General features: G+C 40.1%; 1 protein-coding gene and 1 non-coding gene across 3 annotated transcripts in view; both read left to right on the forward strand.

The window, feature by feature from the left end:
• Uso1 (USO1 vesicle transport factor) overlaps window positions 1-15,752 on the forward strand; it is a 65,065-nt gene that overhangs the window by 43,141 nt on the left and 6,172 nt on the right. Inside the window, exons 14-21 of one of the 2 annotated variants that reach the window (XM_028752593.1) lie at window positions 1,035-1,055; window positions 6,302-6,412; window positions 6,675-6,793; window positions 6,924-7,105; window positions 8,217-8,338; window positions 11,371-11,509; window positions 12,881-13,044; window positions 14,383-14,469. In XM_028752593.1, the coding sequence (XP_028608426.1) occupies window positions 1,035-1,055; window positions 6,302-6,412; window positions 6,675-6,793; window positions 6,924-7,105; window positions 8,217-8,338; window positions 11,371-11,509; window positions 12,881-13,044; window positions 14,383-14,469 (945 nt within the window). The remainder of the gene's footprint in view (window positions 1-1,034; window positions 1,056-6,301; window positions 6,413-6,674; window positions 6,794-6,923; window positions 7,106-8,216; window positions 8,339-11,370; window positions 11,510-12,880; window positions 13,045-14,382; window positions 14,470-15,752) is intronic. The other variant, XM_028752594.1, reaches the window with a different exon arrangement.
• On the forward strand, window positions 12,011-12,158 carry LOC114608681. The gene has a single exon (XR_003709403.1). It is a non-coding gene; the product is annotated as a small nucleolar RNA SNORA57 (small nucleolar RNA).

Consider the following 15,752-nt stretch of genomic DNA (forward strand, 5'->3'; position numbering starts at 1 on the left):
TCCCTGTTTTTCTACTGAAGCAGTTGGTCATTCCAAAACAAACAATAGCAGTCTATTAAATATACAAAATGTTCAGTGTATACTTCCACTGTCTGTGAGTTCTCACATGCCGAGCAAGATAAAGATGAAAATAATTTAAAATCTGTGTTTCTGCAGCTACTTCATGAAAACAAGTAGAACATGGCCACCAAGGCTTGGGCGTGTCTCTTCTACATGATTTGCCCATGTCGGCTTAGCCTTCTGACTGTTTAAAGCCATGCTGACTTACAGTGTGGCTATAAAGTTAGACTCCTGATGGAAGCTTAGTTAATAGATAAACCAATTGTTCTGTCTACTTGCTCTAGCAGTGGAGGGTCCCCCCTGTCATGCTCCCACCATGGTGTGCTCCCACTGTGCTGTGCTGTTTTTTTCACCACACATTGCACTTTCTTTGTTGTGAACTTTTTGTTGTCAGTGTTGTTACTGCTCTGCATTAGACTCTTCATGCTTACTAAATGCCTTTCACCACTGAGCTGGACCCCCAGTTCCCAGGCATTTTGGGAGCTTTTTAATTAAAGAAATAATATTATTATTCATAGAAGTTATAAGCGAAATCTTTAAAAATAACTATAATGAGAAGAAAATTGATGTTTAAATTGCTTTATGTCAGTTTCCAATTTATCAGTTGTCTCTAAGTGATTTTTTAAAAAACTACATTAAATGTTTCAAATCTTTACTTAATGCTTGGTGGTCTCCCGTCACTGTTGAAAGCAACTATTTTCATACCAGTTGTGAAAAATTTGTGGGCACCATGGCCACCTTAGCTTTGTAAGTATACTGCTGGTGATATGAAGGCCTCAGGTACTGGCATCTTGGCCCTGTAATCACCAGGCTGTATGATCAGCCAGGGTGTCATCTCTATAGAGGTCTAGAGCTCCGCTACCACTAAGTGCTGGCTTAGATTTGCAGGGACTAAGAGCATACTGTAGGGTCTTTTCTGGACTTAGATGATTTAAAGCAATGTTTGTGAATAATGTTTGGTGTATAATTTGCAGGGTGATAAGATCGACAGACGGGTATGTATACCTGATAAGCTGAGGCCTTTTCTTCTGACAGGCTTCCTCCTTGTCTTGGGTTTTGCAGTTGGTTTTTAACAGCTTGTTTGAAGTTCTGTTCTACTCACACATGTTGGCAAGTTTGTCTGTCACAGGTGGCTCTCCAGTTTCCTTCTTTTGCTCTTGGCTGGTTACTGAGAACTATGGGAATAAGCACACTGTGTGCCTGGACTCTTCCAGGGTGCTCGCACTGTCTCAGACTCGCAGTTTTGGTTCTTGTGTTATTTGCCCAAGCTTGTTTCTTTATTTCCCTTACAAGCAACTTAAAGAAAGAAAGCCATGGTTAGGGATAAAGTGTGTCTTTCAACCAGTATATGAAGGAGGAATGTGTGACCTTCTATTACTTACATCATTTAAAATGTACAATAGCAAAATTTTTGTAATTGTAATGATTTTAAATGAAATATTATGGAATATTCTGGGTATAATCTGTACACTACAACTACCGTATTGGTTTTACTATCTTGTGAGGAGAGTGTTTCTATGTTCAGTTTGGTTTAGTTTTTCTTTTGACAAAATATTTAACCCAAAAGAAAAAAAAAAGCCTGACAAGTCTTCTATCCTTGTTTAGTCCTGTGGTTCAGTTGTGCAGTGGGGTAGTAGTAAGTTAGGTTCAGTTAGTGACTGCACTTCATGTGTGAATGTGACCTAGCATGCACTTGTAACTCACACACACTTATGTGGCAACTTGTGCCAGCAGTTTCCGTTTCTTTGTTTGTTTTACTCGATGGTTCTGGGGATCAAACTCAGGGCTTTGTATGTGCTAGGCAAGTGCTCTACTAGTGAGCCATTATCTCCAGCCCAGAATTTTTGATATTAGAATATATATTTTTAAGTATAAATGTCATGCACTTAAAAGACAGGCATTATGTTTTCAACTGATTGGCTTTTAAAAAAAAACACATAACAAATTGTGGAATGTTTTTGTACTTTCAAGAACTTCATCGGTGTTCTTATTCTTTGTTCTTAGAAGCCACTGCTAAAAGTGAATCTGATCCTATGACATGAGAATTACTTCATTTTTTATTGCTTTTGAGACAAGGTCTCATGTAAGCCAAGCTAGCCTTGGACTCCCTTTGTGACTGAGGTTGGCCTTAAACACTTGACCTTCTTGCCTCTGCCTCCCCAGTGCTAGGATTATATGTGGACCTACTATGTCTGACTTCTAGGACCTTAAAATTCATGCAAAAACCTTAAAATTTTCAAGTGCCAGCTTTTGTTTACATTAACAGTATAATAGTGCTCAACTTAAATGAGTGTAGGGATGAGAAGGATTTTTGTTTAGAAAATTTAGTTGGGAGAGTATAATAGCTGATATTAAAGATTATTTGTATTAACTTCAAATATTTTATTTATGTCTGAGCATGGTGGTACACACCTATAACCCCAGCATTTTGGAGGCAGACTCAGGAGGATCAGTGTATGTGTGAGGCCAGCCTTGTATAAATGTGAGTTCAGACCAGCCAGAGATGCACATCCAGACCTTGTCTCAAGCAGACAGACAGAAACAAAAAGGGCTGGTGAGATGGCTCTGCGGGTAAAGTGCCTGCCACACAAGCACAAGGGCCTCTGTTTGGATCCCTAGCACCCACATAGAAGCTTGGGATGGTGGTGTGCACCTGTAACCCCACGCTGAGGGATTGGAGACAGGTGGAGCCCAGAGACTGGCTAACCGACCAGTCTAGCCACAAAGATGAGTTCCAGATCCAGTGAGAGGCTCCTCACTTGACTCAAAAAAGATGTGGAGAAAGAGAGGGAAGATATTTAACATCCTATACACACACATATACCACATGTGTACGTGTGTGTACACTCTGACTTCTTCCTCTCATAAGAAACAAAACATGTCATTGTGTTTATGAATGTATGGATTTTCTTTCATCCTTTCAACTCTGGTTTCTAACGACTGAACTTCAGAATGCCCTGAGTAATACCTTCAGTCTCCTTTTGTAAATCTCCATGGTTCTATGGAGGTTCTATAGGCTCTGGCAAGAGGTGTGTGCTTGTCTTGTATTTTCTAATCTCTGCTTACATTAAGGAACTTAACTGTTGTCCTTTGATATAGCTTACAGCTATGTACTTTTTTTTCTTGAGTGTCATTTTTCTTTTGACAAGTACTCTTAACCACTGAGCCATTTCTGCAGCCCTTGTTTTGTATTTTAAAAATCAATCTTAGCCGGGTGGTGGTGGCGCACGCCTTTAATCCCAGCACTTGGGAGGCAGAGGCAGGCGGATTTCTGAGTTCAAGAGTTCGAGGCTAGCCTGGTCTACAGAGTGAGTTCCAGGACAGCCAGGGCTACACAGAGAAACCCTGTCTCTAAAAACCAAACCAAAATAAATAAATAAATAAATAAATATATATCAATATTTTATGGTCTCTGCTTTATAAGTTATGAAATGCCATCTTTAGGGTCCTAGGGTACTTAACCATAAGTTCCAGTTATGTGAGTGTTTTTACTCTGCCTTTTTAAAAAATGATCTGTATGTGATACAGATCCACTTATCTTTTCAAGTTCTATTTTATCACCATCCTCACCACCACCTTCATCATCATAGTCATCTGAGTATGCATGTGTGCATGTCTGCCTGCCTACCATAACACATATCCAATGGTATGGTTATGGAGGTTGGAGGACAACTTTTGGGGGTCAGTTCTCTCTGCCATGAGTTCTAAAAGTTGAACTTGAGTTACCAGGTATGACAGCATGCTCTTTACCCTGCTGAACCATCTTGCCAGCTCCCACAGATTTTTCTAGGCAGCTCTTTAGTTGCCCCAGTATTTTAAAGTCTATCTGCAATACATTGGCAGCTGTTTGGTACCTTTTCCACACACTAAGATTCTCATTTGTACAAGTCCACTTCTGGACTTTGATTCTGTTGATTTCTGTCTGTGGTCTGCTGTTACCTCATTACTGTTTTTTCACAGTATCCTTAATTATTTCCACTTGTTTACTTTTCCATATGGTGTTAAAAATCAGATTATTTAGTTCTACGAAAATAAAACTTTGGGAACAGAGTCTAGCTCAGTATTAGAGCCCGTGCTAAGTGTGGGTCAGCCCTGACGTCACTCTAGCATGAAAAGGAGGAAAAGAAGGAAATCTGTTGGAGTCATTTTCGTATGTGCAGAGCTTTTCCAAGTACAGCATAAGAATCTGTTGCCAATCAATAGCTACTATAAGAAATTATAATCCAGGAGATCCGCAAAACAGCCCATGCACTCAACTGAGAGTGTGTTTTTAGCTTGTCAGTTTCTGTAACAGGAGGCTACAGGTGAGAACAAGGAAAAGTAGCATCATGCAAAACTAATACTGATGTCTACCTGGAAGGTTGTTTAACATAGTTTAATATCACATACGCCTGAGAATAGATCATAAGTAGACCAAGACCTCCAGAATCTTGAAATTAGAATAATCTGGGTGGATTTGAAGAAGGTCAGAGAGATAACTCAGTGGTTGGAAGCCCTTCCTTGCCACCAGTCCTGAGGACCTGAGTTCAGCTATGGAGACCCACATTCTGGAGGAGAAAGCCGACTCCACCAAACAGTCCTCTGGCCTACACACACACAGACACACACACACACAGACACACACACACACACACACACACACTGTGGCACTTGTCCCACATGTATACTAATAAGTAAATTTTAAATCTAAATAGAACATTTGAAAAGCGTAGCAACAGTTAAGTTTATTTCTTACTTCATTTCTTTGAATAATTATAATTTGGATTCTTTCTGAAAATTTCCTTCAAATGATACATTGTTATGCTGATTTTATTTCAGATTTTGTTCTTTAAAAAGAAAATTAAGGCTATATTATTATAAGTAGACAGTAGCAGTGTTATAAATAAGAGCATTTTACATGGAATCTAACTGTAGTATACTAAAAGCTCAACATCATACTCTTGTTGGACACAGAACTTTTCAATATTATTTACCTGGTCTTGGCAGCAGTGCAGTGTGTGTTAAGGGCATTTCTTGATGTTAGAGAGCTGAGCTCCACTAGGTACGCGTGAGAGGAAGCATGGGCTTGTTGACCCTAGGTTTGCAGCATGACTCTTCATTTTCTTATTTGAGAATAATATGTTCTCAAGGAATTTGACTAAATGACTTAGAAAATTCTTTGTTTACATTTTTGTTTGTGATTTTTTTTTTTTTTTGAAAAAAAGGAGAGGTTTTTTTTTTCCTTTATCAAGAACTTGTTTTTAAAATTCTGTTCAAGGTTCTTTTGCAGTGTATCTGCCTTACACTTTCACTTCTCAATAAAATCCCATTTCTTTTTTTGTTTGTTTTGTTTGTTTGCTTGTTTGTTTTCGAGACAGGGTTTCTCTGTGTAGTCCTGGCTGTCCTGGAACTCACTCTGTAGACCAGGCTGGCCTCGAACTCAGAAATCCGCCTGCCTCTGCCTCCCGAGTGCTGGGATTAAAGGCGTGCACTACCACTGCCCAGCAAAATCCCATTTCTTTGCTAATTAATAAAACAATTGAAATATAACTAATTTTTCTGGAACATTTTTTAATTCATTTTCTAATTTTTTATACAATATATTTTGTAGCTTCTCTGCGCTTCTTCCAGATCCTTCCCACCACCCTACCCACTCAACTTTATATGGATTTATTTTTATTTCTAATAATATCTCTTGGGATTGGTCTTTTAAAGCTCCCACACAATAGTTTTGTTATAACATCTTCTTCTAGCATTATTTATTTATTTATTTATTTATTTATTTATTTATTTATACAAGCTGTCACATAGCTCAGGCTGGCCTTGAACTCACTACATAGTTAAGAACAACTTCAACTTGTGATCCTACAATCTCCGTCTCCCGAGTGCTATGATTACAGGTGTGCACTACCACACCTGGCTTTGTTCAGTGCTGAGGATGGAACCCAGGGCTTCTTACATATTAGACAAGCACTGTGTCAACTGAACTGTACTCCCAGCCCAGACCCCACTGGGTTTTTTAAATAACCACTTGTATTGGTGCATATGAATTGATTCTGATTTCTGCACTGTGCTCTTTTGGAAAGTGCAGCTTATTGTAAACACAAAAATGTATTTTAGTTCAATTTTTAAAATCTGGCTTTCTTATACATATCTCTGCTTAAGTTCTTTTAACACAAAAGAAAAGGAGGGATCTTAGGCTAACTTTGAGTTTGAAAAAGTAGTAAATATAAAGTGGTTTCTGCCAACTTATCTATTGCAGGGAAGCAAAATACAGACAAGAGTTGGGTTGTTAATGTTGCTTTGTACCTGGCTAAGCAACTGTCCTATTGCTGTAACACATTTTCTTCACAACTCAGCCAATGTTCCATTCGTATCCTTTACAAAGTTTTGGTACCATGCATGTAAGTAACTTACATCTTTCAACTTCCGTTGCAACTTCTGCAAATGTTATGGGTATATAATTATGCATGCTTAAGCTGTGTGTGTTTGTGTAGGTTTTTATGGTATGCTGGCTTGGAATATATATAGAATTTCTTATAGAAAGTATTACATAAGATATATGTTAAATTCAGATTACAAAATTAAATATTCTAGACACTATAAATCACTCAACTCCTTAACAAAGATGTCAGCTTACAGGACAGATTGCAGAAAATCTCGGAGAAGAAGAGCAGTTGGTCCAAGGCCTATGTGCCCTTCTTTTGGGCATTTCAATTTATTTCAATGACAACTCACTAGAAAACTACACAAAGTAAGTAAGGGCAGGATGGCCATCTAGTCATCCAGAGACCGTGATACATTTTTTTTGCTAAAGTATAAGTAAACCAAGCTTATGCCTTTGCAGGTTTTTTAAGCATCTCATCATATGTTTATCTATGTAGAGAGAAACTAAAGCAACTAATAGAGAAGAGGATTGGCAAAGAGAATTTCATAGAGAAACTAGGATTTATTAGCAAACATGAGTTATATTCCAGAGCATCTCAGAAACCCCAGCCAAACTTTCCGAGTCCAGAGTACATGATATTTGATCATGAGTTTACAAAGCTGGTGAAAGAACTTGAAGGTAAGATACGAAAGTTTTTTCTGAGCCAACATCATTGTGTGTACGTGCATGCGTGCATGTGTTTCGGGTTGCCCATGAGTGATAAGCCAGGAAATTCATCTGCAGCACACAGAAAGACTTTGGATTCTTAAAGATTAGAAAGAGTATTGCATGACTGTCTTGACTTAGGCTATTTTTACTCATTAAATCCTAAAAATTAAGTCATGTTTGTAGTGCTTAAAATCAAACTGGGAGTAAATAGGTGAGTGGTAAAGCATGTACTTCAGCACGTGAAGCCCTGTATTCAGTCTGCAGAACCTCAAGAAAACCATTTAGTGCAGTTTATGTAGAGGAATTTTAATCCACATGGCTGCTGGCAAGAGATCACATCCAAAGACCACCTAGGTCTCTGCAGACATGCCCTGGATTACAGTATGGTCTTGTTGGGAAACAGACACACACTTAGTACACATCCTTAATTCCAAACGATGATGTCTAATTGAGGGATAGACACAATGGCAAATCAGAGAAAGATTTGACAGAATGAGTCAGAGCTAGGATACACCCAACTCTCATCAAAGGAAAGAGAGGCTACATTAAGAGCAGAGAGAGGTGGAGTAGAGTTCAGTTGAGTCTGTGCAGTTCAGTTGAATGCAGTTGAGTTCTGTTTGGTTGGTACAGTCAGTGCAATTGAATTCATGGAGTTCAGAGGCAGGTTTTTCAAGCACAGCAATTCAGTCAGAAGCCGAGAGATTCCAGTTTGAATCAATCAGCTTGGAGAGGTGTTTTAGCCAGAACAGCTATGTTGAACCAACTAGCAAGAGTTCAGAAAGAGCTAGACAGGGTGAGTTTATTCAGCAGTAAGTTTGAGATGCTGAAACATTCTAGGCCCAGGTTAGCAGATGGAGGCTAGAAGCTGAAGCCTTCAAGGTCCAGGCTTGCAGAAGATGAGATTGTATGGATGCTAGAAACTTCCAGGCCTAGGTCTAGGGATAGTTAGTACAGAGGAAGAAATGCTCTGAGCTCAGCCTAAGCCTTGTATTTGTACAGCTTGGGTAGGCTCTCATCTCATCCCTATGAGGAAATAAAAGCCACATTTACATTTACAGTTTAAATATGTTTTGTTTTACAGGTGTTATTACCAAGGCTATTTATAAGTCTAGCGAAGAAGATAAGAAAGAGGAAGAGGTAAAGAAAACCTTAGAACAGCATGATAATATTGTGACTCACTATAAGAATATGATCCGTGAGCAAGTAAGTACCAACAAATTGTCCTCTCCTGACTGGAATCAACTCTGCTTGAGGGAAGTCTGCTTCTTGGCATTTCAAATGGATGAGGGATACAGAAAGTAAACTTCATTGTTTTCAAATGCATCTGTGTATTAAATTGAGGGACTTGCTTTGTGTTAGGCACTGTGCAAGATGCTATAGATCATGGATCAGATAGAGTCTGTTGTTGGAGTCAGGGTGAGACAGATATCTAAGTGATTGTGGCATGTATGTTATACTGTAATTAAGCCTAGTGCTAGAGCTAATCAAAGGTGTAGCAGCACTCAGGCTGAGCTCTGAGAGAGCCTAGGAATACACTCTCCATAAGAGAGCCAAGGAAGAGCGGCTCTCAGGAGATTGCATACAGCACAGTTAGTCTGTTGTGGCTGCCATGAACCTAGAGCAGCTTCTGGCTGTGTGAAGGAGACATTTGGTGGGAAAGCCAGGAAGGAGATCATTGTGGTGGGTCAGCTAGGGGAGGATGTTGGTGACAGTCATGACAATGATGATAGTGTCTACCTCGTGTTTGCTGTGTTCTGTGAACTCATGTCTTTTTTTAAAGATTTATTTATTTATTTATTCATTTATTTAATGTGTATGTATGCTCTATCTGCATGCACACTTGCATGCCAGAAGAGGGCATCAGATCACATTATAGGTGGTTGTAAGCGACCATATGGTTGCTGGGAATTGAACTCAGGACCTCTGGAAGGGCAGTTGATGAGCTGAGCCATCTGGACCATTCAACCATCTCTCCAGCTCTCAGTGTCTCTTACTTCACAGCATCCCTACAAGTAGTGACTAACTGTATTCAGTTTAGGATAAATGGGAAGTCTATGCCTTTAATGAATTCTCCCAGCATCTCCTAGTAACTGTTAGAAGAGAATGGCAGGGACAGACTTGAGAAGTGTGGGAACTGAAGATAAAAGTTGTGGGACTTGGTAATGTTTCTCTACAGGTATCAAAGTGCAGAAAGAGTGTGATCCCCAGATTTCTGTCTTGGGTGGTTGAGTACGATTGTGGTAGACAGGCAGTTCCATAGAGAAGGTGATGAGTTAGACCAGAACTCTTGTTTTCAGTGTTATTAGTTGATGCTTTCCTTTCATAATGCTAGTCATTGTCCTTTACATGCCTTGTATTGTGCACCTTAATCCCTGTTGCATCCTTTAAAATGTCATTCAATTTCTTATCATGGTATATACTGTGATAGAATTTTGTAAAGGATTGTATAGTATTATCTGAAAAATTAGATTACTGATGTCATTAAAATTCTAATGTTGTAAAGGAAATGTAACAGCATATATGGGGTATGTTTACCTTTCTACATGTATGCTATTTTTTTCTTCCTCACAATATTTATTATTGAGATTGAAAATTTACAAGTGATAATAGAGCCGGGCGGTGGTGGCGCACACCTTTAATCCCAGCACTTGGGAGGCAGAGACAGGCAGATTTCTGAGTTTGAGGCCAGCCTGGTCTACAGAGTGAGTTCCTGGACAGCCAGGACTACACAGAGAAACCCTGTCTCAAAAAACCAAAAAAAAAAAAAAAAAGTGATAATAGAATTCTTGGAGTTTGTCCTCAACGTTTCAATGTCCAGCCAAATCAATAAACTAAAATCAGTCAGTATCTCTGTTCAAAATTTGAGTCATTAAACTGCCTCAGTTATGGATTTTTAATCTATGTCTTGGTTCAAATACAGCTGTTTTTAGTTTATGAATATAGTATTTTTGCAATATGGCGTGTACCTTACATCTGAGTCCGATAAGTACAGTTGGTTTAGAAAGAGGAAAGGGTTCTGACATAATTACTGACTTATTTGTAAAATGTTGATTTTATACATTCTCACAACTTAAATCCTATCAGATAATAAACATCTGAAACTATAAAAATGCTTATATCATTTGAATGACATTTGAGAATTCATCCTTAAGGAAATTCTCCAAAATTCAAGAAAATTTGTTAAATGAATATTTATCATTTTGAAAAGTGGAAATTGACTTTAGTGTTAAAAAAACATTCAATATAATTTATATCTACTTGATCAGATGTTGAATGAGAATTAAAATTTATGGCCTTATGGCTGAAAAGATAACTCACAAAGAGCAGAGTTGGGATCTTAGCAGACACATGACTCACCAGGTGCTCAGGGCTCCTGTAACCCAGCTTTGAGCAAAACAGAGTTGCTAGGACTTGTGGGCTGTCAGCCTAGCCAAGAAGACATGAGCCATAGGTTCTGGGAAAGACTGTCTCAGAGGAATAGGCAAAATGTGACAGAGGAGGACACTGGGGCCCTCTTGGCTTCCATGTGCACACACACAGGCACACATGTGTGCTTGAACACACATACAAACACAAATATAGTTTTTAAAACTTATGATTATGGAAGCTGTATAGTAGTGTGGACAATTAGTGAGCTATCCAAATGTTCTAAGTTTGTATAGGAACTGACTATCACAAGTTTAGAAAACATGCTAGACCCTGCTTGGAGCCAGATTTCTTCTTTTTTTAAATTATTTTTATTTTAATTATGTGTTATGTGTCTGTATGTGGTTATGTGCACATGAATGCAGGTGTCCATAAAGGCCAGAAGTGTCAGATTTTTCTGACATGCTCAGAAGATAGAGTCAATTTGTACAAATTCTCCTCTGACTTCTACTCATGTGCCCATGCACTTAAAACAAGTAACTGTGACAAATTTAAATAATATAGCTGCATACATGTATCTTCATTTACTAACTTTTCTACGTAGTTTGGTATATATTTTTTAAATGGTTTTGTGGCCCCAAAGTGAGTGAGGAGCAGGCTGTGCTGTGGTACTAGCCCACTCGCTCGCCAGCAGAGCCCTGCTTGAAACCTCTACATGATGATCAGCTTTGTACATGTTCAAGTCCTAATGCTTCACCGTTGATTTTGGACGTATTGAGTGTTTTAACATACTGATTTTTTTAAAGCCCATGTATTTTATTGTACCTGTTGTATGTAGTGAGAACATCTGACTTGTGTCTGTTTCGCAGGACCTACAACTGGAGGAGCTGAAACAGCAAGTCTCCACACTGAAGTGTCAGAACGAGCAGCTGCAGACAGCAGTCACCCAGCAGGCATCTCAGATTCAGCAGCACAAGGATCAGTACAATCTCCTCAAAGTTCAGCTCGGTGAGTGTCTGAGTCACTCTGTCCTCAGGAGCTGGACAGAGAGATTTTCTGTGGACTGATTGTTCTCAACCATGATCACTGTGACTAATACTTAAATTAGCACTTAGTGCAGGATGGTAAGTAGCTAAGAGCAGATCATTCCAATATAAAGTCCAGTCTGTATTTTCCTGCTTGATTGGCTGATCCAGTGATTGCTGACCCTGGTAACACACTACGTTTTGATTCATTACAAGCTCCCCAGATAATATATCCTATAGGTTATTTGAGATTGACTGATAACAGTATTTCAATTGCTTCAATTCCAGAGTTGAAATAATAGCATCCATGTCATCTGAAAATTAAATGAAATAATAGATATGTAAAACTCTAATTTAGTCTCAGGTAGACAGGTAAGAATTCACATTCCTCCGTTTTAAAGGGCTGTTTTCTCAGCTGTTATTGTTGTCAGTGTTTGTCCATGGGCATTTGGGTACTGCTGGGTCTGGACCTGACCTGGTAAGCTCTTCTTTTCTTGGTGGAGACTGGGCATGTACTCCTGCTCCCCATTATGTATGAGGCAGAAGGAAAGGGCCTTCGTAGCACCATGTCTTCAGTGCCTGTGCCTGTGGCCTCCTGACCACCGGCTCTATCCCTCAGGTCTAGGATACCAGGAGGGAAAAAAGGATTCCCGTTCCTGTCACTCTCTTTCTGTGTGCTGGGGCTCCAACCTTGGACTTTGTGTGTGGGGGAGTGGTGCTGTACGGTAAGCCACACTGCCACACCACGTGTTTGCAGGGAGCATTGTCTTGCAGGCCTGTCATGATAATGCCAGGTACTGAAGAGTAGGAAGTTGATTTCTGTGAGGGAAACTAACATTTTTCAGAAACATTTTTTTTTTTTGGGGGGGGGAGGGGTTGAGACAGGGTTTCTCTGTGTAGCCCTGGCTGTCCTGGAACTCACTCTGAAGACCAGGCTGGCCTCGAACTCAGAAATCCGCCTGCCTCTGCCTCCCAAGTGCTGGAATTAAAGGCGTGCGCCACCACTGCCCAGCCAAATTTTTCTTTCTTTATGACAATCATTTTTTTGTTAGTTAACCCATGTGGATAGCTGTTCCTCTGGGAAGCTTTTTTTTTTTTTAATGGATTTGACTTCACTTATTGTCAGAATTGGAATTAAAGTTGCTGTAATTCGTAGTCATAATCACCAAACCATACCATTTAATCAGGACCCTTGAACCAGTCAGCACCCTCTGCCATCAGGAGTGCCCTGCTAGTTTCCCAGTTAAGGAGACATTCTCTGGGGTCTTAGATGATCTTGTATTGTAGTCTTCTAGTCCCGAGGATGAAAAGCTTGATTCGTGCCAGCTTTCCCCAGTGTTGTAATGTTTAACAGGAAAAGACAATCACCATCAAGGCTCTCACAGTGACGGGGCTCAGGTGAATGGCATTCAGCCAGAAGAAATCAGTCGGCTGAGGGAAGAAATAGAAGAGTTAAAAAGTCATCAGGCGCTCTTACAAAGCCAGCTAGCTGAAAAGGATTCATTGATTGAAAATTTGGTAAGTAAATGTTAAAAAAGAAATGTAAATAAGTGACCAAAAGTAATTCTCATCACCTTCCTTGTTGGTTTTTCTGGGTTTGTTTATTTGTTTTCTTTTTTTAAAGATATATTTGTTTATTTAATGTATGTGAGTACACTGTCACTGTCTTCAGACACAACAGAAGAGGGCATCAAATCCCTTTACAGATGGTTGTGAGCCACCATGTGGCTGCTGGGAATTGAACTCAGGACCTCTGGAAGAGCAGTCAGGGCTCTTAACCTCTGAGCCATCTCTATTTGTCTCTATTTGTTTTGTTTTAAGACAGTCTTACACTGTAGCTCTGGCTGGTCTTGAACTGATTATGTAGATGAGACTGGCCTTGAACTCAGATTTTCTGAGAGCTGAATTGGAAGTTACATACCACTATAGCCAGCCTGGTGGTGGTGGTGGTGGTGTTTTTGACAGACTCAGCCATCTCAGGGTGATCTTGAATTCCTGATCCTCCTGCCTTTCTTTACCTTCCAAGTGCTGGGATCACAGATGTGTGCCCACATTCCTGGTTTGATGCTTCTAAACCCACTGTGTAGACCATGCTAGTCTTGAACTCACAGACCTCTGCCTGTCTCTGCATCATCTCGTTTTTTTCTCTTTAGACAGGGTCTCTTTATGTGCCCTGGTTTTCCTGGTACTTGCTGTGTGATCTGCTTGAACCACCACAGTCAGCTTGGTTTTTACTATTTATTTATTTATTTATTTATTTATTTTGGTTTTTCGAGACAGGGTTTCTCTCTGTAGCCCTGGCTGTCCTGGAACTCACTCTGTAGACCAGGCTGGCTTATTTATTTTCTTATTGATAGGAATTATTTCTTTTAATAATAGTGATAGTGTGGTTATAGAGACACTTGTTTATTTGTTTTTGTTTTGTTTGCAGTTAGTGTGTGTGTGTGTGTGTGTGTGTTGTGCAGACATGGGCATGGAAGCCACAGAGTGGAGGTCAAAGGACAGTTTTTAGGATTTGATGCTCTCCTTTGTGTGAGTCTCAGCACAACATCCCATTGGCAGGCATGATGGCTGGTGCCTTTACAGAGAGCCATCTCGATGTGCCTCATACTTAGCATGGTATACAAGTTCAAGTACATGTTTAGATTTCATGAATCACTTGGTATGAGTGTAACTTCTGAGGCTCTGGAGAGCTGTAGACATTGCTCTGTTGAAATCAAATCTTACGTATAAAAATTAAAGTCTTTATGTGCAACCCTTGGAGAGCTTCTGTGAGATTGGCTGTGAGTGTGAACCTCTGCTTTGACTCCCTTTCTTTCCAGGTTTAATTTCAGTTTATTTCTATGCTAATTGTAGAAATCTTTGCAAGCCTCTGGCATGAGTGAACAGGCTTCAGCAACATGTTCATCCAGAGATCCTGAGCAAGTTTTGGAGTTAAAACAGGTAATATTCTAGCTTGAGCCCAGTTCTGTTTTGTCTTGTTTCTGTTCCAGTAGAGTATCAACACCCTGAGCATTGTAAAAATTGTTTTAATTTTTTACATTTATTCATGTATTTATCTTGTGCTATAAATGTGTGTGTGTACACTGCTTGTGTTGTGAAGACCACAGCTGGAAGCCAGAACACAGCTGCAGGGAGTTGGGTCTCTCCCCCTACCATCCTAGGAGTGAATTCAGGGTCACCCATTTGAGCCATCTTGCTAGCCCAGCTTATTGTTTCAAAGTTTCCTTCTTTGCCTTTCTCTTCTCTGTCATCCTTCCTTCTTTCTGTATTATAAAGGAATGTATGGTTATTAGAAAAGAGAAATCAGAAACCACGCTGTGCTGCTGTGCTACCTAGAGTCCCATGCAGGAGTCAGCAGGCTCCCTCATGCACATGGCTGTCTGAGGCATGCCCACTGTGCCTGTGTCACCAATGTCCTTGCATCTTAAATCTGCAGAAATTTCTTTATTCTTATATTATGTGTTTCAGTGGTTTGTGTGTGGGTAGGAGGTTTTTGGTTTTGTTGTTGTTTTGAGTCAGGGTCTCTCTATGTAGCCCTGACTGTTCTATAACTTGTTATGTAGACCAGGCTGGCCTCAGACTTAGTTCCTCTTGCCTTTGCCGCCCAAGTGCTAGCATTAAAAGTATTAACCACTGTGCCTGGCAAATATATGAGTATTAAAATGATGACTTTATCTAGCAACATAGGGGTTTATGCATTATATTACATATTATAAAATATTGTATGTGGGTCTCCCCACTTTTGTGGATCATCGGCCGGACGGTCCACAAAGGATGTGTGTTTGGAAGCCCCATGAGTACTTATGGCGCATGACCACACTGGGACCAGCTTTCAGGATCCAGATCAACTTTACTTTGGGTGACTCAGGGTAATAAAGTTTTGGGGGATTGAGAGTAGGAACATCCAGGAGGGGCAAAGGTCATTGGGTGAGGGCTTTGGGAATCTTAGGTGCTGGCTGAACAGGTTCTTATCAGGAAAAAGGAAGTTGATCTTGTAATCTAGTTGAAGCTACATGACATCCCTCAGGTAGAGGCATATGTGGGGACTTAGAATTCCCCACAGAAGATCAGAGGAGCCAGGCAATGGTGGCGCAGGCCTTTAATCCCAGCACTTGGGAGGCAGAGACAGGCGGATTTCTGAGTTCGAGGCCAGCCTGGTCTACCGAGTGAGTTCCAGGACAGCCAGAGCTATACAGAGAAACCCTGTCTCGAAACCCCCCCCC

Source organism: Grammomys surdaster, unplaced genomic scaffold, assembly GCF_004785775.1.
Source record: "Grammomys surdaster isolate TR1022 unplaced genomic scaffold, NIH_TR_1.0 125928, whole genome shotgun sequence".
Classification (NCBI taxonomy): Eukaryota; Metazoa; Chordata; class Mammalia; order Rodentia; family Muridae; genus Grammomys; species Grammomys surdaster.